Below are 26,452 nucleotides of genomic sequence, written 5' to 3' on the forward strand. Positions count from 1 at the left end.
ATGTATAAAACTTGAAATACGGCCACTTGTAAAGTTTTAACATGGTTAATGATAACCCTTTTCCTATAGAATTGCTACTTTTGGAAATAAATAGATATTCTTCATTTTCTTTTAACTCAAACAGATAAAAATTGAAATTCTTATTAATTGCAAAAAACAGAACAATTTATCAGGTTAATCTGATGAATGGAAGAGCAGTCCAATCAAAAAAGTCAAATAACGAAAGCCACCAATTAAGGAAAATGGTAAATAAAAGAATGAAAGGTAAAGTTCATAAGATATTGACCTGCAGTATGTAATCAAGTGCATTCTTGAACTTTTCCAACGGAAGATCAACAAGCTTAGGGAAAATAGGAAGAACCTGACACAACAGAAAAGCATCACAATATTGTATCAGTTGTACGTCACCAAAAAGTTGCTATGGTGCAGCACTGCTTCTAAACCAGTACCATCAAGTAAATGCTGCAGAATCATTTTGAATAATCCTTTGCCCAACAAACACCGATATACAACATAACACAATATGTACACATATCACAAGACTATGAGAACACATATACACCTGAATGCAAAGTAAAGAATATGAGAATACAAGAAAGGTGAAAATGGGAGGCTGAATTTCCTTCAACCCTCCTGACATGTTAATGCCCCTTTTCATTCCACTGTTTAATAAGGAAAACTATGAAGTTTGACCTTTAGCCTCCTTGCCGTGTATTCTTTATTTTATGAAGGGATATGGTGACAACCGTGACATCATATGCTAACGATGATCTTCAGGTTTATATCACTTTCCATTCCATTATTTAATGAGGATGCTCAGATTTTCTCTCTCTCTCTCTCTCTCTCTCTCTCTCACGAGGATAACCCACTTCATACTGATGCTCCTTTGGATAATCAACAATTTTTTCTTCAATCCAAGCGTTCCATGTTCATGTATCCTTTTCATTCTATTGTTTCACGAGGATACTGCACAATCCTTTTTGTTCAATCGTTAGCCTCGTTTTCATGCTTTTATTTTTTTTAAGGCTTTTGATTTTCATATCTTATTCTTTATTGAGTTCCCTATTTCTTCAATTTAGTCCCCAGGCAACAAAGGGGCCACCAGCAAGTCCCCTTTTCTTTCTCTTACTTTGCTGGAAAATTGAAACAAACTCACAGAAAGGGTCTCTCTTGCTCTTTACTCTGACAGCAGTTTGGCCCTTGGGACCCCATCTTTCTGTTCCAAATATAATTGATTACCTAACTTGGACAAGTCCCCAAACAACCAAAGCATCACCAGCAAGACCTCTTCTCTTTCTATTATTTTGTGGGAAAATTGAAACAAACTCACAGAAAGGATATCTCATACTCTTTACTCCGAAGCAGTTCGGTACTTTGTCCCTCGGGACCCTATCTTTCTGTTGCAAATACAATTGATTGCCTAACTCGGACAAGTAGCTGGCCAACTTGTTGACCCACATCTTGGAGTTCACCCAATCCAAGTCCCGTTTGTGGGTTTGTCAACTATGCAAAAGTCAGGTTCTATTTTCACTGTACCTAATATATTCAAGCGTGCAACATTATGGCATGCAATGAGCTACTTAAAATCCAACCGCCCGATGAGCTACTTGAAATCCAACCGCTAAACCCTCTACCTACATTAGATGTTCATTAGTGGATATAACCAACTTGAACCTGTAACTGACTTGAATCTGCCCCATATGCCAAGGAAGTGGTCAAGTCACACAAAAGAGAAAAATTTGAACCCAGTAAAAGATGAGAAACTAAAACAAATGAGCCTTCGAATTACACTCGCCAAGAAGAAAACGTTCCAGGCAAGGTACCATAAAGTGCAGTAAATTATCAAATAACATGGACACAGTTTATTTCTGTAGTGTAATATCTGACAAACAAATAAGAGGACTATAGATGTGAACCTCATCTTTAGAAAGCAAAGACAGTATTGGGATAAGAATAGCTGCATCCTGCAAAAGCAACAGAGCTAATTAGTCTTCAAAAGGTTAACAAGAAAGTCTAAACTTTTTTCCTTTTATCTTGGAAGGGGGAGGAGGTGCAGTTCGGTGGTTAGGCCAAGGGAGAAACCCCCATCACTTGCTGACGTTGGTCATCCCCCTTGAGCCACCAGGGATTATGCCCAGCTTTGACCAAAGGAGAAGGGCCTGATCCCATTCTCCTGAAAAGACCTCTCCCTGCCTTTTAAATTGCAAATTGATCCTGTCACCTTGGTGGAATTCATGTCACCCCTACCAGATGATTAAATTGTTGATCTTTTGTAAACTAAAAAAAATACAAGTATCACAAAATGGAAAAAAACCTTTAGTTTGGTCTCATATAGCTGCTTCACCGTAGCAATCAAATCAGGAGCAGGCGTACATTCAGCCGTCAAGGTTTGAAGTACCTAGCAAGGTATATAAAACCAACATCCTAAGATAGGAAAGAAGATGGAGAATCTAGTTCACATTATTTGACAAAGGATCAAGAATATTACCAATATTAATAAGTTTTCACTCCCATGTGGTGGCTCTGAAATTATATGTAATAACTCAGAATATGATGAGCCAATGTTTCTCACCAGAATAGGAATATGTCGATGAATCACCTGCATCATATATCATTACAAGTTAAGGTAACCCCAAACGTTCCAAATGGAACTACACAACAATGAAAGGACCAACAAGAGGAACAAAAAAGAAAAGTGCAAAACCTGCTTAACAGCTTTCTGAGATCTGCCATAAACGCTAAAAACAAGCTGTAGAAGGCTTGGTTTCTACAAAGACAAAGCTGTTGTCATGGTAATGCATAGTAAAGAAAAGAGCTGTACACAAAGGGGGAAAAGGTTTCCTGGGAGCATATAAAATGCACCAGAAGGAGAATATTTTAGGTACAAACCTTAGTACATAAGGCAAAGTAGAGGGACATGCAACGTTGAGCTTGTGAAGAAGACAATTGTTGAGCATTATCAGCAAACTTTGTGTCGCCTTTGATTGAGTCACTATCTGTAGCACCAGGTTCTGAGCTTTGCGAACCACCAGTGGATGTTTCATGGTTTTCATACTAAAGAAAAAAGACCACATTGAATTATGTGTCAATGATATGCCTAAATTCCATGAACAAGGCAAAACGATATCTCCAAAAAAAAAAAAAACTGATTGACCATTGAACATATGTAATCAGAAAAAAGTTGGTCCAATTTTAGATTACCTAATGCTAGTACATTCTAGATAATAAGCATTTCCAGTCTTTTCTAAAATATATCTGCTTGTCTCTTTCTGCATCATTTGTAACAGAATTCACCTATAATCTGAATAATGATGACAATGGTGATAACTGAATTCATCTTCTTTTGGGATTTCTCAGTATCACTTCCAATTTGTTGGATTAGATAGAACAGGATGAGTTTTTGGGAGAAAAGAAAGCACAACGGGTGGCTTGGTCATCAAAGAAGGGATGTTGCTTGGTCATTAAAAAAGGGCTTGCTCATCCAAAAAGAAAAAATGACTGTTACTTGGTTGATTACCAAAGGCACAATGAACCAAATTCCCATCAGGAATCACTTACATGAACACCAAAGAAAATGGAATCTGTACAAAATCATGTGAACTAGCTTCACAATTTGTAAGAATTTGACCAAGGACTGAAGAATGTATGTTGAATGAATCTGCCAGCTCTCATGTCTCAAGGTTTTACTAGAGCAGGCTTAACATACATATAAAAGCCAATTTAGATATTCATTAACCATAACCATAACATCTCACACATTATTGATTATTGTAATGATAACATGCAAATAACGTGACCATAACCTTCAGTACCTAGTAGCAATCCTTCACAAGATAAACAACTCTCATGAGGTCCAGAGGAAGATCTGAAGCTTAGAAATAAATCAAGACTGTAAATTGGATTTCTTAGAACATATAACATAAACAAGGCCAGTATGACACAGACTTGGTTCACAAGTGAAACAATATGTTTCTCATTATCGAGTGATGAAGTCAAAATGACAACAATATGCTTCAGTAAAGTGACTACAATATGCTTCAGTAAAGTGACTATCAGAACAATGAATCCTTTGTCTCCAATATCTGGATATCATAACTAACAGACAAAAAAGTTTCCATGTATCTTGAAATATAACAGAAACATGACAGTAATTTATACACATAAGACACTCCAAAAATTTATACACATAAGACACTCCAAATCCTTTCAAATTACATTGCCATTCAAAAATTTGGAGGTTTATATTGTCAGTGTCACACTAGGAAAGCATATTTTTGGTATTTGCGAAGAAATGGGGGGGGGGGGCTGTGTAATAGAACTGATGCGGCAAATTCTGTAAGCAGCACATGCCAGCTTCAAAACTATTTTCATCATGCACTTACATCTACGAACTGCTGGGTTTCAATGGCCATTCATGCACTATATAGTTCCTTGCTTACTCTAACCCATGTTATACTTGTATGGTTAATCCTGTCATATATGCATAATGACAAAATGGGACAACAGTTATCCTCCCATATCAGCAGAACAAACATAGGGAGTTCTGGTATTCAATGTACATTTACAAATATTCAAAGTCCAAAAGCCATGATGTTTGATCGAACCTCATGCACTATCCATAACATGACACACTGCGATTGTCAGTACTGTGCAAAGAAATAACTTAATAAATGATACATTTTAGAAAACGATCAAATTTTGGAGTCTCGCATCTGCAACACTTAATCATGAGAAGAAAAAGCATGGAGAAAGATTATGAGGAAATACATTTGCCCTCGTTCTTTGATCAACATCAGTATTTGGAGATAGCTCCCCATCAACAACTGACAGTAGCATGTTTGTTGCGAACTGTTCAATTTTTTCTGATAAATAACTGAGATGATATAGTTTATTTGCAACCTGCAATAGAAAGGCAGATAGAAGAATAATATGGTAAATGGAGATTAGCTGAAGCAATGGCAATATCAACTGAATTTGCATGAGCAACAAGAAAGATGAAGTAACTATGCAGCAAACATGGTGTTTATGTCATAAAGAACAATGATGACTAAGTACTTCAAGAAAATTCTTCACTGCCACTAACACATACCAGACGAATTGCTTTAGCTCGGACATCATCTTGCGCATGAACAGCACTCTGCAAATTATAGTATTCATTAAATTGCCTGTAACTATCTATCAAAATAACGACAAATGAAGGATCATTTTGAAGATCATAAATACTGTCAGTGAAAAATACAGATGGTAATACTCCAAGTTCCTCACAGCCCCATTTGACCTGAACGAAACATGAAGCATACAGTCGCACCCCATCATGTTTTTTTGGAAAAAGGATTGTTTAACAAAATTATATAAGGGAACTGACCCCCTCAATGTCTGCTCATACAAGTATCAGCTATTAGATATGCCCACTAGCTTTTAGAACTTAGACTTAATACTCTCAAATAGAACTGCAATATCCGCATGCAGAGGACAGACAAGCATAAGCATGCAACTAGAAAATATGCTACCTATCTATGAACTAGAACCAAGATAAATAATAAAGTTGAATATTTAGGTTCATAACAGCAGGTTCATGTGTAACTACACAAACAGACAAAAATTGCTCTGTCCAGAAGAAGAAAAATGAAAAACATGCAACTAATGCAATATTTTAATTTTTTAAGCAACTCAGAAATATCACCTCACCTTTAGAACAATATCCAAGCAGGACTGACGAACCAGTGGACGCCCTAAAATCAAGCTCCAAAGAGCACCAAGACCCTGTGTGACACGTTCAACTTCCACATTGTATGTTTCATGTCCATTGTGCTCAACTGGTTCTGGATGGCAAAGTTCCTCCAATAGTTGCAATGCTGAATTGGGCAATGCAGGAGCCTCTCCAAGGAGCCTACTAAGAGATTTATCAGAGGCTGGAAAATTATCACGTAAGTCCTTGACCTGAAAACACAGACACATAAAAACGATAAAAATACTGTAATAAACAACTTCGTGAATGATAATTTCAGGCAAATAAATTTCTGTAATTCATACCACAGAAACAAGAAACTGTTCATAGATTGTCTCATAATATGAGAAGTAGCATCCTCCAGATTGTGATACCATGGCTGCATGCAAATGGTACAATATATGCATGGACAGGTCATGTCCCTGGCAAAAAAAACGTAAGTTTCCAAAACTCAGTTAAATCTTCCTTTCTCAATCAGACAATCAACAAGAGCTGTTCTACGTCTTACAAGAAATCACACGCCTAACAAACTTCAGAGACAAATGGTGTAGCCACACATGAGCATGAATGCACACACTATGCACATACATGTATAGCTTTCAAACAAATACTCACATACGAAAATCTACTAAAAATGCATGTTCTACATAGAGGCAACAGCTGCAGCACTAATGATCAATACAGGTATGCCCATAAATTTGCACTAAACTAGTGCTTAAAGTTATGTAAGCTTATGCTTAGTGGTTCTAGGTGGCTAGAAAACGAGCGACTTAGGCCGATTTCAATCTTCCTAGCCACAGAAAACAAAAATGTAAACTCCTTTCTCACTAGCACAACAATCCTCCAACCCACCCCCAGTCAGCCCTCCTTCCCTCTTCTCTGTTGGCTTTTGCTCCTTACAAAATTTTCTGTGCTCCTTCCTAAATTTTCTTTTTCCTTTTGTTTTCCTCCCATCCTCTCCTCTTCTTCCCCTTCCCCACCACCCACAATTCCTTTTCTTTTTCCTCTCCCCTCTTCTTCATTTCTTCCTGTTTGATTCACATCGGATCTTATTAATAGCATGCCTTCTTGTTCACTGTCAAATATGACTCCACTCGAAAAACATTGAATATGAACCCGATTACTAAAGACAAAAATGTTTTAGAGCAAATGCCATGTCTTAAACACAATCAATTGTCTCCAAGACATGTGAACTGATTGGTTCTTCAGAAATTCAAAAAGGACATAGATGTTATAGTGCCAAAACTGATAGATTATTAGTTGCAAGAATATTACATCTTGGGAAAAATGAAAATAGTGTTTATGGATGTAATACAAAATGAAATTATTGATTACTCATTCTTATCGATTTGTTTCATAATTATGAGAATGGTAACATTGATAGAAAAATTATAATGAAAATGTTGAACATTATTTAACCAATGGATATAATTTGGCATGTTGGGTCCAAGAAGGAACATCCAATTATCCTGTTGTTCATACTAGAAGGAACAGAATGCAAACTTTAAAGACTAAAAAAATCAACATAGAGATAAAACTTTTTGAAATTCAAGATTAAAAACCAGATCTTCAAAGCTTGAAAAGAACATCAATTGTTCCGAATAGGTTTCCTTTATCATATCTTTACCACTAAACGAACCTTGTCCTTCTTGTGATACATTCATATTTTGAACCTATGGTGAAGCTAGGGACACCATGAATGGAAGGAAGCCATGAATATTGGATTGCATGAACAAGGCCCATACTTGGCCCAAGGCTACCCATTGTAAAGAAAACCAATGGGCATAGATGGTTTTATAAACTAAAAACTAGAAGTGAAGGAAGCTAAGCTAACTCGCACATATACTGGTACGGGAAGCGGGTACAAACACAGCAATTTTAAAAATTGTAGATACAGGCAGACGGCTAAGTACATATACATATATGTATATGTGAGTGCAAAATTTCATAAAAAAAATGCAAAATTAATATGAAACAAGTGAGAAAAATGTGAAACAGGTAATTTTGGATAATTAATATACAAAATATATATATAAAACATTAAAATGAATATGAAAAATGCAAAAATAATATGCTTTTTTAAAATTTATGTCCAAGTGTGTCGCCGTACCCATGTCCGTCTGTCCGCATGTCAACACAGCCACGGCAGCAAAATTGCTGTACCTGTGTCACTTAGGATGGAAGCTTAAGGAGGCACAAAAATAGGTTAACTGCTAAAGGTTATGCTTGACAATATTGAATTTATGGAGAAGCCTTTGGTTCAATGGCTAGAATGGCCACTACTAGAGCTCCTGTTGCTATAGCTTCAATCTAAACCCAGAAATTACATAAAACGAAATTATATTTTTATGAACATATTAAACATATACAGATGGGTTGACAGTTCATGCCTATATCGAGAAGAATATTTGAAGAATACCATCAGTCTTTCATGTATTGTCTCTGAATATCAATTGGCAGATTTCTTCACAACGGCGTTGTGCTCCTCGAGGTTCAGCTTTTTCCTTAGCAAATTTTTGGAAATAACACCATAAGTAGAGAGGGTGCTAGAGGTCAGTTATATATATCATGGTCACAAAAAACCCATCTTTTTTGAAAAAAACCCGATAAAAATGTTATAAAACAATGAAAATAATGTCCTTTTCCCATTTTTTAAAAACTCCAAAATGCTTTCACATTTTCATCATGTTTTCTTCTCATTATTTTTACACTATTTTTACTTAAAATTTAAAACTTAAGTTAAATTATTTATTTTCATTTCCATCATGAACATCATTTTATCATTTTATCGTTTTCAAAGGAGGGCCCAAAGTTAAAGTTAAATAATGATTTCTGTTGACCTATTACCATTTAAGCATGACATACGTCCCTATTTGTGAATGATGATTGCAGTGATGATGCATACAATGCTAACTTGACCATTTTTTGATGTTTGTAGCCCTATTGAAAAGCTAAATTAGACACTACCCATAGATACAGAAATGTGGCCTCTAAGAATTAAAGGAAAAATAAAGAGTACTTTCCCCAGAAGATGTACGAGAATCATTAGAGAAAACCAAGGACTTGTTCGGTACAACTACATTGCAACTAAATATAAAGTTTGTCATTGACTATTTACTCCCATATAAAACCCATTACCTACAAAGAGTCCAAAACTGATCGCGAAGAGTCAAATGTCATGAAATTGTGATCTAAATACTCTTTCATAATGTAGAACATGGAAAATAAAAGACACCATGAATTGTAAATTTGTAATATAAATGCTCTTGAGAATGTAGAGCATGGAAAATTTAAACATGATCTAATAGACAAATTTATAAGATGTAGACTGGTCTAAAGTTTGAAAATTATAAAATGCCAAGATAGTGCCAAACGATATATACAGACATAGTACAGATTATAACGAGATTTTTACCGTGTAAATAGAAGATTTATGACTTTAATTATCATAACATCTATGACAAAATAACCTCTATTAAATGGAGATAAAAAAATGTGTTTTTCAAAATGCTGATCTGAATGAAGAAATAGATTTGGTAACCCTCCTCCTAAGGAGAGTGTTAAAGAGTATTTCTGAAGTATTAGAAAGTTAGAGAGGATGTCTTTAAACATTTTCTTACAACTGTTGGACTGTTTTTGTAAAGTGTTTGCCGTCAAAAGAGATTAGGGTTACATTAATGATCAGTCATTTTGGCTCTCTCTCTCTCCTTTCCTCAAGATCTCTCTCGTCTCTCCCAATCTATAACATGATATCAGAGCCCCAGATCTAGGACTGTGCTATCTAGGGTTTCACGCTCCTACCTTCATCTCTTGCCTCTCCGTCCAAGCTAGGGTTCACGTCCATATTTTTCTGCTGATTTGAAGAAAAGCAAGTATTCTGTTTGGTAAAAGGGGCTAATCACGTTTACCATGTAGAAACGTGATTAGCACCCTTGTGTTGCTGTTGTCGTCGAAGACATGGAGAAACGTTGATGAAGTTGCTGTCGTGGAAGAGGATGGTGGATTTGATCAGGATATATCAGATCTGAGTTTCTGATGCCGTGAAAAATATATATGTTGCTCAGATCTAGTTATCAGATCTGATTTTCTGTGACTGAAGAAAAAAAATCTATGAAGTGGTATATCAGATCTGCCCTAAACCGAACTGATTTTCTGAGTTTTGCCATCGTGGAAGCAGATCTGTAATGTTATATATATCAGCTCTGCCCTTTCGCTGCTGTGTGTGGAGTCACGTTGCTGTTTGAGAATGTAGTTTTGACGTGAGAAGCAATATCCGCAAATCGTGAAACAACAACAAGCAAAGTGACGCTTTGTGAGGTGTGGACTGCTGCTAATCGTAAAACAACAATAAGTAAAGTGACGTTTTGTGAGATGTGGACTGCTGCTAATCGTAAGTACAAGATTTTTCAGTTGAAGCCGTTGATTTCTTTGTCGTGTGGACAGCAAGTTTATGAGAAACAGCTGTGTTTAAGAGAAGCAGCAGTCTTTTACCGTTGGGTGAAGAAGTTTCAGTCATTGACTGAAACAGTTGTTCCATACTGCCTGTTTTATATATTTTCAGATCTACTTATTTGAGAAAGTTTCAGATATTGTTTCCTGTTTGAGATATTGCTGCCTGTTTGAGGAAGTTTCAGATTTGTTATTGGAGTCATAAGCCGCTATTCCAAATTTGTCTGTGCTGCCTTTGATCCTTTACGTCTGATATTAGTGGACAGCAACATCCTAGACTCTTACCGTGTACACCAATCAAATTTCCTTCATTTACTATGGCTGATAACAATAAATCTGAGGGCTCTACTGAATATAAGATGGCTGGAAATTCCTTCTCCTATGGAACCACGATCAAGCTTAATGGTTCAAATTATGAAATATGGTCCAAGGTATTCATAATGTCTGTCGCTGGCCATAGAAAGAAATATATTCTTGAGGAGGATGAACCTATTGAGAAAAAAGGGATATATGCTGCGTGGGATGAAGATAATTACATTGTTATGTCTTGGATTATGAATAGTGTGGAGTCTCATATAGCCCCAACTATTGCATATTATACCAAAGCCAAGGAGATGTGGTCTTTTTTGAGGAAGACATACTCGCATGCCACTAATTTAATTAAGATCTTACAATTGGAAGAGGAGTTATGCAACATACGGCAAGGGGATCAGGACCTATCTCAGTATTTTGCTACATTGACTGCTGCATATGAACGATTAAAGGCTCTTCGTCCACCTTGCCAGCATTGTTATGCATCACACTGTGAAACTGGAATGGTAGCAAAGTTCCTATCTGGCCTATCTCCAAAATACTCTGTGGCAAAGTCTCAAATTCTCACAGGCAGTATCTTCCAGATTTAGCAGACACGTATAATAGGTTGAGTCGTCTTGCAGTCACTCTTTCTCAGAATATGCATGACACACCAGTCTCTGCACTTGTGATATCAGGAGGACGGGGCCCTAGTTCGTTTGGTGGCACTAGGGGACGTGGTACAGGTCGTGGTGCAGGACGCAGTAGATTTCAGTGCTCTTATTGTGGCAAAGTTGGTCATCTAGAGGATCGTTGTTGGGACAAGCATCCTCACCTCTGTTCGAGCGTCTCCTCTGGATGTGGTGGAGGTATAATTGCCGCAGGCAAAGGTCCTTCTTCATCCCAAACAGCTCATTCAAAGGCAACAATATATATGGTTGAGTCTTCTACTGACCCTTCCATATCTATGTCATATTCTCTTAACTTAAGTAAGGATGAATATGATCGTGTTCTTGCTCAAAGGTCTACCTCTACCTCTACCTCTACATCTACCAATGCCACTGTTATAGATTCAGCATTCTCTGTTGGTACTCCTACTGATGATCCAAGTATGACATGGATGATAGATTCTAGTGCTTCTAGACATTGTTGTAATCAACCATAGAATTTTTCATCATTTGTCAGATTCTCTACACCACAGCATGTCAGGCTTGCTGATGGCAAGCTGTCCCCTGTTTTAGGCAGCGGTGATATCCACCTTCCACATTTAGGCACTATTATACATGTGCTATATGCTCCTCAGTTTCCTGTTAACTTGGTATATGTCAAGCAGCTAGCTATGATTTAAAGTGTAAAGTCATTTTTTACTCTGGTTTTTGTTCTTTTCAGGACTTACTAACTGGGAAGATGATTGGTGGCGGCCATGAACATGAGGGACTGTATTTTTTGTCGATTACAGTTGATGTTGCTGCATCTTTAGTCCCTTCGAAGCCTTCTCCTTTCCAATGGCATCTCAGACTGGGTCATCCGTCAGTACCAAAACTTCGTCGCATGTTTCCAGATATTCCTGCATCAAAGTCATTCTTATGTGATGTTTGTCAGTTGGGCAAGCATACACGAAGCAGCTTTCCTTCTAGTTAGAGTCCGTCTAGTCAGAGTCTGTTTGATCTCATTCATGTGGATGTATGGGGTCCTAGTCGAGTTCCTTTTCGGTCATGTTTTCGATACTATCTTGTTTTAGTTGATGATTTTACTAGAGTTAGTTGGGTTTTCCTATTAAGGGAAAGATCTGAGGTCAATAGTATTCTTCAGAAATTTGTCAAGGAAATAAAAATTCAGTTTGGTCTCGTTGTCAAAAATATTCGCACTGATAATGCTCTTGAATTCAAGTCTTCCACTCTACTTCAGTTTTATGCCGATCATGGAATTCGCCCTCAATATACTTGTCCACATACGTCCCAACAAAATGGTGTAGCCGAACGCAAACATCGGCAACTCCTAAATGTGGCTCGCACCCTTATGCTACATTCTCACATGCCTGCCTATTTTTGGGGTGATGCTTTTCTTACAGCATGTTACCTCATTAATAGATTACCCTCTTCCTCCATCCAAGAACATATTCCCATTCAAATTCTATATCCAGGGCGTCCATTATTTCATTTACCTCCCAAAGTATTTGGATGCACTTGCTCTGCACATATCCTAGGCCCAAACAAAAATAAACTTGCTGCCCAAGCCATCAAATGTGTCTTTATTGGCTACTCAGCCAATCCAAAGGGATATAAATGCTTTGATCCCCTAACAAAAAAAGACATTATCAGTGCGGATGTTACCTTCTTTGAGTCTCGTCCTTATTATTCCCCGTCAAGTCCATCTCCGTCTGAGATGCATGTATCTGTCCCTCTTCCTATTCCACCAGTGTCACTGGAGTCTTTTCCACTATCTCAACCTAGGTCACATGAACGTTTCCTTGATCCTCCATTGGTTTACTCATCGTCTAGGTCCCTCTCTTAGTCGTCCACCAACATCATCTCAAGAAGTAAGCCTCACTGATAAGACTGACTCAGGTTTAAATGATGACCATTCTGCAGCAGATCTCCCTATTGCCATTCGCAAGGGCAAGCAACAGTGCACACTGCATCCTATTTCTAATTCTGTATCTACTGACTGTCCGAGTACAAGTTTGGTGCAATTTGATCAAGCTCTATCTAGTCATATTGTCCTGTCTTCTCACCATCACGCTCTGTTAGATCCACGTTGGCGCCAAGCAATGCAAGAGGAAATGGATGCTCTTCTTTCTCGGGAGACGTAGGATTTGGTAAATCCCCCAGCACACTGTGATGTGGATGGATCAAAATGGGTATTCACCATCAAGTATCATTCTGATGGTTCGGTTGAAAGGTTCAAGGCACGTCTTGTTGCAAAACGGTATACTCAGACTTATGGTATTGACTTCTTTGAGACATTTTCGCCTGTGGCTCGGTTGGGCACTATTCGATTAATTATATCTCTTGCTGTCCAACGAGAGTGGCCTCTCTTCCAGCTGGATGTGAAAAATGTCTTCTTGTTTGGAGACTTTTTTGAAACCGTCTATATGCAGCAACCACCTGGTTTTGAGCGACAGGGGGAGTGTTCCAAGGTACGCAAATTAAATAAGGCTATTTATGAACTTAAACAGAGTCCTCGTGCATGGTTCCAGAAGCTCACTGAGGTGTTATCTAAGTGTGGATTTCACCAATCCCAGCTTGATCATTCATTGTTTATCAAGCGAGGCTCATCAGGGATGGTGATATTGGTTGTCTATGTAGATGATATTGTTCTTACTGGGGAAAATGATCAAGAGATAGCTCAGACAAAGGAGTTTTTACAACAACACTTTGTTACTAAAGACCTTGGACAACTCCGTTATTTTCTTGGTATTGAGGTGGCTCGTAGTAATAAAGGAGTTGTAGTGTCTCAAAAAAAATGTCTTTGATCTTCTGCAGGAAACAGGACTATTGGGGGCTAAGCCTGCCACACTTCCCATGAATCCCCGCATTCATAGACATGATGATGACTCAGAGTTGTTAGACTCTAGATCTTACAGATGATAGGGAAACTGTTATATTTGATAGTCACTCGCCCCAACATTAACTTTGTTGTGAATAAGCTAAGCCAGTTCATGGAAAAACCCCGAAAGGTTCATTGGGATGCTACTCTAATGATTGTCAGATACTTGAAATCAGCCTCGAGAATGGGGTTATGGTTCAAAAAGGGAGAATGTGTTGACATTGAAGCATATAGTGATGCTGATTATGCAGGGTCTGTAGATGACAGGAAGTCTACTACAGGTTTTTGTGTCTTTGTGGGAGGTAATCTTATTTCCTAGAGGAGCAAGAAGCAGAATGTGGTGGCTCATTCTAGTGCTGAGTCGGAACATAGGACTATAGCTCAAACTGCGGCTGAAATGTCGTGGGTTAGATCACTACTTTTGGAGTTGGGTATCTCAATGAATCTCCCAAAGAAGATGTATTGTGACAACAAGGCAGCTACATATATTGCTAACAATCTTGTCTTTCATGAAAGGACTAAATACATTGAAGTGGATTGCCACTATATTTGAGACTTAGTTCAAGAAGGAATTGTTAGAACTATTCATGTCCCCTCAGAAGATCAGGCAGCTGATATCCTCACCAAGGCTCTTCCCATAAGCGATTTCTTGAGATGTTGTAACAAGCTAAGCATGATTGATATATATGCTCCAACTTGAGGGGGAGTGTTAAAGAGTATTTCTGAAATATTAGAAAGTTAGAGAGGATGTCTTTAAACATTTTCTTACAGTTGTTGGACTGTTTTTGTAAAGTGTTTGTCGCCAGCCCTAATCTCTTTTAAAAGAGATTAGGGTTACATTAATGATCAATCCTTTTGGCTCTCTCTTTCTCTCTCTCGTTCTCTCCTTTCCTCAACATCTCTCTTGTCTCTCTCAATCTGTAACAGAGAGTATTATACAAAGGAAGACTCCAAGCATATGAAATGCCTTAGATTTTAAATCTATGTCACCCGGGTACTGTTTTATAGAGCAGTACCCATATCATATGGGTACGATACCGACAGGGGTACTGGTATGCCTGTGGGTTAACGAGTACAGACAACATACCCTGGAATGTATCCATCTTTTTTTGGACTCGGTCAACATTGACCAAGTCTATTTCTGTCCAAAAATAGAGTAGCATTCATAAACAACCATTCAACCACTTATACTAAATAATATTGAACATAAAGTCATAGCTTCCCCCTGATTGTCTTTCCTCTTGACCAAACTTACAGTCGTAAGGCTGTAGGTTTGCATGGTGTGTGCCATTGTTTAGATATTTGTTTATACTTATTTTTACAAAATAACGTATTTCTAGAATATACATATTCCATCATCATTATGCCCTTTTTTTATTTGCTTTAACTCTTTTGTACTTTTTTGGTCTTTTATTTTGGACAAGATATCCAAACCAATCCATTGATTGACTGGTCCAACAGGTAGTTATTTGCCATCTTAAGGCACCTAAAGAGTACATGCCCTTTACTGTCTACCTTCTTCATGTAAATATTCTTACAAATTTTGATATTTTTAGTGTGTTCCTTGGTGCTTCATACTCATACTCTTATGTTTCTAACCCAACCTTTGTAATTATTTGTGAATTTATTCTTCCGATCCTACTCACTTTGAGATCCTATTTTTCTTATGATCGAGTTATGGACCAGTTTCTCATCCATGGCAACGATATTATAAATCAAATGAAAGAAAATAACCAAATCAGCACTAATGGATGTCACGGGTCATGATGCCTTTACCAGCTTACAAGCTAGAATTCAGTCCTAACTCCTAAATAATGAGTAGACAGATTGATAAAATTAAAATAAATTTTAACCTGCTGCAGAGAACAGATTTTTAAGTCATGTCACAGATTTAGCATGGAAGTTCTGTGTGTGTGTGTGCCCGTAATGTGTGTGTGTGTGCATGTGCGTGTGTGTGTGTGTGTGTGTGAGAGAGAGAGAGAGAGATTGAAATTCCAATAGGTGTATGGTGTACCTTTTGATGTTGATAATCTGCAACTACATGCCTTTGTAACATCATAACTATGCTATTGTTGGCATCAATCTGTTAAATTCATATAAAAACAGTTATCAATAAAATAAATCTTGCAAACTTGATAATCTGTAATTACATGTCAACATCAAAACATTTTTATTATTGACATCAATCCGTTAAGCTGAAAATGTACAATGAAAGTCCCATGGGAGTAGCATCGAGAAGACAAGGAAGACTCTGAGTTTTAAGTAGTTTATGAAACTTCCAAACAGAAGTCAAAGTATTCACATAATTCTCTATCGTTTTGAGGTTCAAAGCTGAAAGTCTGGTCTGCTCGAAATAACACTCATCTACAATGTAAAACCTAACTTTCTGAACCCTTCATGGGTGGTGATATAGCCTACAAACTTTTTCATTGAAGAAGATAAGTGAACATCATACTACCACATAATTAATCAGGTTTCCAATCTCTTGCATGCAAGGTAGCAAAGTGGACTTCTGCAATAGAAATGTGCCTGACTATAGAAAATACAAGATCTTGAAATCAAGGCCCACCTATTGACAACAAGGTTAGAAATAGTTTCTGCTTAAAAATGTCATTACTAGGAGTTGTAAAATTATTATGATGAACCATGCACATCTCTGGCATACACAATGCTTAGTTATAGTTTTCTGGGATACAGTGAATGATGATAATTAGTTATGAAGCCCCATTAGACAATAACGGATAACCTACACTTAGAAAATGCCTTGTAAGTTTGAAACCGTTGGTTCATATTAAGATTGGATAAGCAGCAGCTGAGTTAATGGAACAGATTGACGGAGCACCAAAAATTGGTAAGGGAAGAAATGGCTTCACATATCATACAATAAGTAAAACTGAGAAAAACTTCAGTTGACTTTTACATTAAAGGTCAAGGAAAGGTTGTTGATGTGGAAATTTTTAGGTATTATGTTTAAATGTTATAACTGTTCATATCAGTTCAGCCACAATGTTAATTGCTGCAGTATATATTTCACTACATTTTGTAAAAAGAAATACAAGAGTACATTATTGTAACATAGCATTTCTAATTATAAGCATGATGTGCAATGGGAGAAAAGGTTCTTCTGAATTCAGGGCACCGACATAGAGTAAAGCCATAACTTGATGTCAAGCATAGGATGTAAATAAATCCAGATACAGCATACTAGGTGCAGTTTACAAGTCAACAAATAGAGTCTGCATGCAGATGTAGATTATTTTTACACAACTACATGCATAAAAAGCAAAAAAACATTGGAAGCTCCAGTATAAAAAAAAATTTTTTAGGACAGGAACTTGATTGACAAAGTCTCCTTACTTCAGCAACCAAGCGAGCAAGTAATGCAAGACGAACATGACTGCCCCCTGCAGCACGGATGTGGTCATAAGCCTCAATAATTCGTGTAACTGCTGATTTAACTATTGATTCCTGATCTTCATTAGATAACTCCAGAAATGGTGGTATTACCAAGTTGCTATTGGTATCTTCCGATGTAGTGGAGCTAGAGACAGCAGAAGAATACTGGTCAGATTCATGTGCCGAACCGGCATCAATGGTCTCCGATGTTGCAGCCTCCACTGAAATTGATGATTGCTCCTCCAGATCAAGTGGCTCAGAAGTGGTATCCTTGTCTTCTGGTATGTGGATTGCAGTTGCATTCTCTGCATCACAAGATTCTTGCAACGATTCAGATATTTCATTGGTACCTGGAACAGCAGCAGGAGGCCCACTCTCTTCTGAAGCCACTGCTCCCGCCTTGCATGCTAAAGAAACTATTGTATCTTCACTCTTGGTAGTAACAGGAAGTAAGTAAGGTCTAGAAGTAGCAGACAAATCAAAACTTTTAGGCCCATTTTGTACACCACCAGAATCCTCCACCATGACTACAGTTGATTGTGACCCAGCAGGCATTGCAGCACGTCTTGGGTCTAGTCTGCGAGGGTCCTAAACATATCAATTAAGTCCTATGATCAGTTTCCTATCAGAGAAATTTGAAATCTGACAAGAGAATATACAAAGTTATATCTCAAAGCTATTGTGGAGTGGTAGTTTCAAATATAACCTACCCTTCTTGGATCACGCTTCATATCTGTAAGATTGCTAGCAGCAGGCAAGACATCTAATATTGGTAAAGTAGTACCATTTGGAGTGGACAAGGCAGTAGTTTGAGATGGGAAACCTGAACTCTGAGCGAACATTGCACTGGATGAAGGTGGAACCTGATGCAGCACACTAGATGTCTGTGAAGTTGTTGAAGACACAACAGGCTTGCCAGATAAAGGAGGGCTTTTTGGCAGGTATTTCATATTGGCCATAACAATATCAGCTAAGAGATCAGGATGAAAATTTGAGATCAAAATTTCCAGTGATTTTGCCCCCCTGTCTCCCTCAGCCAGCAGAGCACCTATTAAAGCAATCATCTGTTCAACTGGTGTCATATCACCACCCAGCGAAGAGGATTTTGCACGTCCCTCTGTTGAACCAACATCTGGCGCTAAACCACTAGAAGACTGGACAGGATCAATGCGTGCTTGTTTGGTGGAAATCTCCTCAGGAACAAGTGTCCTTCCATTATCATGAATTATGGGTCGCTTCCGACTGAAATCTCCAGAACTAGACAACTGCTCCTCCTAAATTAGCCAGCATAAAGTCTCAAAGAGTGATCTCTGAAATATTACCCGACACTGCAACCATGGAGGTCAAAAGGAATGCAGAAACAAATGAATTACCTTTGTGTATCGAGAATCACCAACCCGTTCAGCATTTTTCGTCATTTTCTCAATGTGCCGAATAACTTGATCGGCTGCTTCCCCAGCATTCATTCCTCGCAAGATTCCAAGAAGCCGATCACGTGACTAAAAAATATGAAAGAAGGCACCAGAACACACTCTGAGTTAAGCCACTCCTAGCAGGCTTAAAATCAAGATGGAAGGAAAAGATCATTATGGCTTTGAGGTTTAGAAATATATATATATGTGTGACATCAACCAATAAAATCTGTTTTAGCTAGAACTTTTGCACCACCACTCAATAGTAAGAGGTAACTCTCTCTTTCAGGAAGAACATCATGACTCAGCATATATAATTTGGATCCCAAAAAGTGGTTTCTTTCACTTCTCTGTTTTAGACAGAATTTCACATAACCAGTCAAGAGTATGAGTTAAATCTCTGCTTCAAGAAGAGCATCATGCTTAAGCATGTATCATTTGAATATCAGAAAGTGGTCGCTTCCATTGTGAAAAGTCTGCTGTAAATGTGATGTCCATTTCCAATTTGACTTGGGCATCATATAATCAACTTTTACTTCAAACTAAGTCAGGCAACAGCTACTCATTCAAGAAACCTAAATGAAGAACCAATTGTTTATTCTCAAGGTATTGATTATGAACAAAACTATTCAATTATAAACCATATTCTTTAACCTGAATAACTGAAAACTATGATCTTTATTGCTCCTGTGACAAAGCATGAGATACACATTCCCGCTGGAGTATAGCCTGATCTTCTACATTTAATGTTTGCAAGAACTACACTTGCACAACTTATTCCATGTTGTCATATCATGTGTCTATCTTCAAGTTAGAGAACCCAACAGAATATGGTGTCAGACAGGACATTTTTATGCTCAATGCTTTACATATTTGAAAAAATACCCACAGTGTTTGGTTTCCAAGAAATTTGTCTCCTAATGTACCAAAATTGTTTCGGAAGGACTCACAGACCAGAAGGGATTTTTATGATAAGAACATTGCAATCTCCTCCATTATTTCCTAACTACCAGGTGTCCCAATGATGGCCTCCACTAACCATGTGATTGGATTATTTTGGATTGAAGGTACAAGGCTAAGTTCCAGAAGCAAAAACATATCACAAAAAATGATTGACAACATTCAGAATGAGAACATTTTCCATCAGATCAAAAAATGGTAACAAGAAAAGCTTATCCGAATGATGAAGAACTGAACTGCAATCATGGTCACATTTGTGCACTTCAAGAAACTCAAAAAGGCTGTTCTCAGTGAATACTGGATACTGGAAACATGACTTCCATCAGACTCGAAATTAGGACTGAAACTGATCAATGCAGAGAGAATACGGTTATAGTACAAGGGTCTTTTTCTTGCGATCGCTGCAAGGCTGAAAAAAACACAGAAGATATCAGCAATATTACATTAAACCTACAGAATATAACTCTTCAAAAGAAATTATATTGAAGGAACTGAAACAATTATAACAAACAGCAAATAAAAACATGAGACAGAAGATGCCACATGGTAGTTGCTTTAAGGAAAATGCAAATTATTGGTCTTCCCTTTTCGCACATATAAGTTGTCAGATTAATTGCTTGAAGCAAGAGCAATCAAACTTAGCATTGTTTCGTTAGACCCCTGAATTTAACGCCCTTAGCCAGGTGAACGGATTGTTGAGTTTGTTCGCATTCAAAGGATTCATTTGCTTCAACAGAATACCCCAATGAGAAAATATGATATTCAGTCTGAATCCCACGAACATGACAAAAACTTTAAGACCACAAAGGAAAGACGGAGCATGCAATGAATGCATGTTTCTCATACTTGTCAAAAGTACTTATAGAACATCTCAATGAACACAAGAAGAGAAACAGCTGCAGCTTCTAGATTAGCTGTAGGCTGCGACTTGTTGCTTGAATAGAAAACAAAGGCTTCACTGCAATAAACAACTACCTGAATCTAACAAAACATTTAGTCAACATGTTACAATTATATTCTGGTTAAAAACCCTCCAGCTGGGAGACAAATTAAGAAACTTTAAAATGTGTAGCTTCAAATGATAATACTCATTAGCTTTTCCAGTTTATGTTTTCTCACTTGTGCTCCAGAAAGACTAATTTTTTGAATTAACAGAGAAAAGAAAACATGGAACTATTTGGAGAATGTGCAAACAGCATAAAATAGATTTACAAACTCCACCCATAAGGATGTGCATTTCCTCACAAACTATGTCACAAAGGCATGGCTGAAGCATTTTCCAATATAAGATACAAAAATTGTTCACAAACCCCCAAAAAAAAATTAGCAAACTATGATTCTATCAATGATTCAATGGAAAAAAAAAATTAAAAATCTGTGTGGCTCAGGTCATAAGCTTGATAGTATGCTCTAAGCTATGTCACACGGACGTGCCTAAAGAGGCCGCGTACCCGTGTCAACTCGCCGACACGGCGATTCCGACACGGGACTCAGCTAGGACACGGCAAAAAATAAAAAATAAAAATTTAATGTTTTTTTTTTTCATTTTATCAATTTTTTGTGATGCATCCAATCCATGAACAATCCTTTCAAATATTCAGTACTTTTGTGATAAAACACATTTTCTCACAAGATTGTAAGAGTGAACTATTAATTTAATGGTTTTTTTAATCTTATCATTTTTTAGAATATTTAATGTAACCGTGTCCACGTATCCAAAAATTTTGAAAATTGCTTGTCAATATCATAAACAAAATATCATCAATATCATAAACAAAATATCATCGCAAGGGAAACAGAACTTATATAATAGAAACTATTCTGATAGTTTCACGTACCAGTTTATAAGAGCAATTATGGCAGAACTAGGAAGCAAATTAGGTGATTCAAGCTGATCCAAAAGAAGATGTAACTGCTTGTCTGCTTCTTGAATTAACATATCTAAATTACGAACTGGATACAGTCCAAGTAACCATGAAATATTAAACCTTTGTGATTTTCCTGCAAGCAAAAGTTGACACAGATAAGGCAAAGAATATTTTACAGACCTCCAAAAACTATTGTCAACCATCCACAATAGAGGAAACCTGTTCTGCACCCACATCAAAATAACAAAAATTGATACCTTCTCGCGTCTGTGTTGTACTTTGTGAATCAGATCCATTTGTCTCAGGCAAGAAAAGTAGAATAAATGTCTCAACAAATTTCACAGCAACCAATCTTGTCCCGACTGAGCCATCCTGCAAGGAAACAATTCATGATGTATGATAGAAATTAATCATGAGGTACAACCTCCACCAGAAAAAAAAAATAGAGATAATCAGGTAGTCAAAACAAATAAAATATGGAATTGGCATAATCATTGCAATGAATAAGATTATTCTAAATCCATAGGAATGTTGCACTCTCAATTTTCAAGAAGAAAATGATAACTTATACACCCTACATGTTAACTTATTAGAAACTATAATTAATGAATCTCCATCCCAACGGACTTTTCCAGTGCTCATAATCTTCAAGTAAAGCAGCAGCTGCAAACACCCAACTCCAAAAAGGGGCTACACGCCTTGGACTATATGACTATCTTGCTTGCCAGTTAGGCAAGCGTTTCATGTCTGGTGATGAGGCATTTCTTTAGACAAAGTTCCTTTCTTTTTTTGAATGACAGATGTTTCTAAAAACATGGAGTGGGAACCCAATGACTGCAGCGAGGGAACAAAGTAAAAAAGGATTCACCTGAAAAACTCTCAGCACAAAAGAGTTCTCACTTCTTTCTCTCATTCAAAACCACCAACCAAGTCTGCCTTGAATTACAAATCCTTTTAGTCCCAGCCTTGTTCAATTTCTTTGTTTTTTATATGAAAAGCTGAAAGAATGCCTACTTACAAAAAAATGATCATCATTCAATCCATGCTCTGTTGTTAAAGGTGCCCAGCAACCTAGGGTAGCCAGACGGAGATGATTGCCTAGGCCCAAGGCATCTAGGCGATCAGATCATTTAGAATGTATATGCTGGCACCTGAGCATGCCATGTCCTTGAATGTACCTAGGCACCTAAGGCAAGCCAACCAGCGCTGATTGCCTAGGCCCAAGGCATCTAGGCAATCAGATCATTTAGGATGTCTATGCTGGCACCAGGGCACAACCAGGCAACCCGCAGGCCACAGCCTAGGTGTTTTGAGGCCTTTTGAGAAAAACTTGCTATTTAGACATTCAGATGTAAAATTAAAAAAGTACAGTTGGCAGTTACCGAATAAGTTTGGGAACAGGAACAAGTGGAGCTGCTCTATCCTATGTGCAGAGCCAAGGGGATGAAAAAGGAAAGAAAGAAGCAAGAAGAAACTCCAAATGCTCTACGTGGATTCAGTAATAGGCATGTATCAAATCCTTTGTTTTCCATCTCTGATCTTCTTCTCCTCTTCTCCAGTCATTTTGTTTTTCCTTTTTTTGGTGTAGTAACATTCAGTGGAGCTAAAAAGCAATTGCATATATAGTTCAATTCTTTTGTTATGTGTTTACTTACATGTTAAAGGTAAATTGTCGTAAGTTCTGCAAACATAGTTCAATTCTTTTGTTATGTGTTTACTTACGTTTTCTTTTTTCATCTTATTTAGTGAAAATAACTTAAATTACATAATTAAAAAGCAAAGTATGATCCTGTATGGGAGATCATTGAGAGAATGAAAAAGCAATTGCATCAATGCATGCAGTTGAATTGCATATAAATCATGCAATATATTACTAGTAAGAGAACTTTAGACTAATTTTGAAGAAAAAAAAATAGACTCCTCATCTGTATTGAATGTACAGTTTCATCTCCTTCAAACCAAAGTACTATACTAGAGCTACTGAGCTTACAAAGTAGCTGAAGGACCATTTACTGTGGAGATGGCAAAGGACAAAAAGGACAGAATGTTTACAAAGTGTATTAAATATATCAATTTTGAAACTTATTATTTGTTTTAACTTTAAATAGTATATGACTTACACGATCTTTTTGCACTTTAATAGATGATCGGGGCATTGTATTTCATATTTTCTTAGCTTCAAAATTTTGTCATTCAAGCATTGAACCTCACGTGCAATGCATATAGTTGCTTGCATAACTTGAGCATTTCCAAAAGAGTAAAAAACTCAATATTCTTGCTTATCAATATTTTATTGTTTTAAAATTAAAATGTTGAAAACTCTACATAATGCCGCTCAACCTTTGAGCGAATAACAAAGTCCCTCTCAATGTTTCCAACTTCATTGCCACTAAGTTTTCAATTTAATTCACAAACAACTGTCTATTAACGTAAGAACAGAAAAATAAGAAACTAAAAGAGAAAAAGAACATGTCCCCCTGGCGAGGGGCAATGGAATCAACCGTCATTGTCCAGCACGGTCACCTTCATGCCAGACAGCATGGGTGAAGGGTGACATTGTCAATCCTTGCCTCCAGCAGCAACAGATGATGCTGTTGGTAGCGGGCGACATCGCCCTCCACCGTTGAACAGTGCCAGGGATGCCTTGCCCTCTACCTGCTGTCAGCATGGACCATGTAGAACGATCGGCCAGGCAGAATAGAAAAAGGGCTTGAGATGAAGTTAAACAAGTGATAGCTTCTCTTCAAGACCCTTATTTGCTTTCCGTTCCCCTATTTGACAGAATATTTTCAAGTAGAATACAGAGGGTGCTCATGTTTCGGTACCCGCAGACTGATGTAATGCAATCAAGTCATTGCCTTGAATATTTTACGTCCATGGAACGAAAAAATTGTCGATATCTATCCTCTACGTTTGTTCCATTATGTCAGGGACTGTAGGTTGTCATTCCTTTTGTCCCTTGTTAATGGCAGTTCACCTCTCCATTTGGGTTCAGCGACAACCTTTCTCAATTTCTCAAAGGCTGAGGGTTGAGGGTTATGATAGATTACCTTTCCTCCCACCACCTGTTCCTCCAGACTAGATGACCGATTGATCCATTGCTGCATTCTCCTCCAAAAGGTGTGAGGGCATGAGGACAACCTCACATGATGGTGAAGGTCAATTCCATCACCCTTTCCCAGACCAGCAAAGGTCAATTATGCAAGGAGGAAGATGTCGTTTTTCTTTTTTAGTTTTTTATTTTTCACTTAAGGGTGATTTTGTCATTTCTTTGTATATTTTAATATTTTTTATTGCCAGGTGGTTATTTTGTGGACTAAGTGGAAAACTTGGGGGCTTATTTGATGAAGTCTAAAAGTTGAGCGGCTCTTTGTTGTTCACTCAAATGTTGAGAAGCATTTTGTACATTTTACTAAAATATTCTATTAGTTATTTAACCAACCTACACTTTACACAGATTTGTACAAAAAGAGAAATAAATTGCAGCGCAAGAAGTTGATTGACTGAGTCTTCATACAGCCAAACATCGAGACAAAGGTAAGAAGAAAGGAAGAGAAAAGAGTCAAAAGACAATGACATCAATATCATTGTATTAATAGAGGATGAACAAATGACAAGTCCCAGTGACGTTTACCACCAGCTGTTGCCTTAAGATCAGCAGTAAAGCTAGTCCACAATACTGGAAAAACATAGCAAACATCAAACCACCTAAACAGTTTACTGTCGGAGATATCGAAGATTCAAAACTTGCTTACCAAAATTCTCTAGAGAGACAAAAGGGGTGTGCTAAGTAATTCTAGTTGCCTTATTTATAAGTTATTTTCTCTCATGAACAGGAAAGTAGTCAGTTTTTGAATGAAGGTGCTTTTATCAGGAACTGGAAACTAATTAGCTCTTCAACTGAGTGGCTCTTATCATGAACTGGATGTTCATGATTCAACTAGTTCAGCTAGCTCATTTGACTTTCCCATTAAAGAAGTTTACCACATTATTACCTTGCTCAGGAGAAACAGACAAACAAATGCATCACTAAATTTAAAATCAAGAAGTGTAAGAATAACAACCGCTAGCGCCTCTCCAGTACAATAACTTGGACGGAGAAGACATGTGACAATCTTGCAAGCATCTCAACATTAAACCAAAAAATCTGATCCAGAAATATCTAAAAAGGAACAGTAGAACAAATAACCATACCTTCAAGAAAATACAAAAAACAGAATCCTTAAACTTGGAAATCCCCAGCCAGAGTTCTTGAAAATATTTCTCTGCCTCACCAGATTGACGAAACTGACATTTGTCAAGATAAATACAATCAGTATAAGCTATAGGATCATTCTATAAACAAATCAAAAGTTATAAATAAAGCAACAAAAAGTTGAGATTTATTGGGCGTAACAAGTATAAGGATAGGTACTAAAACAATCTCATCCACCAAAAAGTAACGCCACTAGAAACACCTGAAAGTTCACAAAATCATTTTACATCTAGAATTCGTACATAATTCAACTATTATCATTTTCAGCACGAAAAACAGGTTATAGGTCCCTAGGATGCATAATCTTACCAAACTATGGAAGAAGCATACAGAAAACAGTTTTTAGTATGTTTTATTGAATAAGACAACTGCACAGCACCAAAATCCAAGAACAAAAAGATGCTTGCATAATATAAGAATGCTACATCATAAGGTACCAGCAAGCATGGTGATTTTTCTCACATATTTGTGCACAGATATATGATTATCCCTTGATGCTACCTATGAGTTAAATCACCGTTGGTATGCTCCTACTTGCTTATTT

The 26,452-nt window shown here is 37.3% G+C and overlaps 1 protein-coding gene across 1 annotated transcript in view; it reads right to left on the reverse strand.

The window, feature by feature from the left end:
* LOC116267565 (uncharacterized) overlaps window positions 1-26,452 on the reverse strand; it is a 43,646-nt gene that overhangs the window by 9,587 nt on the left and 7,607 nt on the right. Inside the window, exons 3-20 of the mRNA XM_031649369.2 lie at window positions 25,848-25,940; window positions 21,911-22,025; window positions 21,624-21,786; window positions 20,023-20,194; window positions 18,787-18,912; window positions 18,124-18,687; window positions 17,375-18,001; window positions 16,032-16,100; window positions 6,034-6,150; window positions 5,689-5,940; window positions 5,090-5,137; window positions 4,768-4,899; window positions 2,890-3,054; window positions 2,705-2,767; window positions 2,489-2,599; window positions 2,315-2,398; window positions 1,917-1,964; window positions 287-361 (exon numbers count right to left, since the gene is read on the reverse strand). Of these exons, the coding sequence (XP_031505229.1) occupies window positions 287-361; window positions 1,917-1,964; window positions 2,315-2,398; window positions 2,489-2,599; window positions 2,705-2,767; window positions 2,890-3,054; window positions 4,768-4,899; window positions 5,090-5,137; window positions 5,689-5,940; window positions 6,034-6,150; window positions 16,032-16,100; window positions 17,375-18,001; window positions 18,124-18,687; window positions 18,787-18,912; window positions 20,023-20,194; window positions 21,624-21,786; window positions 21,911-22,025; window positions 25,848-25,940 (3,024 nt within the window). The remainder of the gene's footprint in view (window positions 1-286; window positions 362-1,916; window positions 1,965-2,314; window positions 2,399-2,488; window positions 2,600-2,704; window positions 2,768-2,889; window positions 3,055-4,767; window positions 4,900-5,089; window positions 5,138-5,688; window positions 5,941-6,033; window positions 6,151-16,031; window positions 16,101-17,374; window positions 18,002-18,123; window positions 18,688-18,786; window positions 18,913-20,022; window positions 20,195-21,623; window positions 21,787-21,910; window positions 22,026-25,847; window positions 25,941-26,452) is intronic.

Source organism: Nymphaea colorata, chromosome 14 (genome assembly GCF_008831285.2).
Source record: "Nymphaea colorata isolate Beijing-Zhang1983 chromosome 14, ASM883128v2, whole genome shotgun sequence".
Lineage (NCBI taxonomy): Eukaryota > Viridiplantae > Streptophyta > Magnoliopsida > Nymphaeales > Nymphaeaceae > Nymphaea > Nymphaea colorata.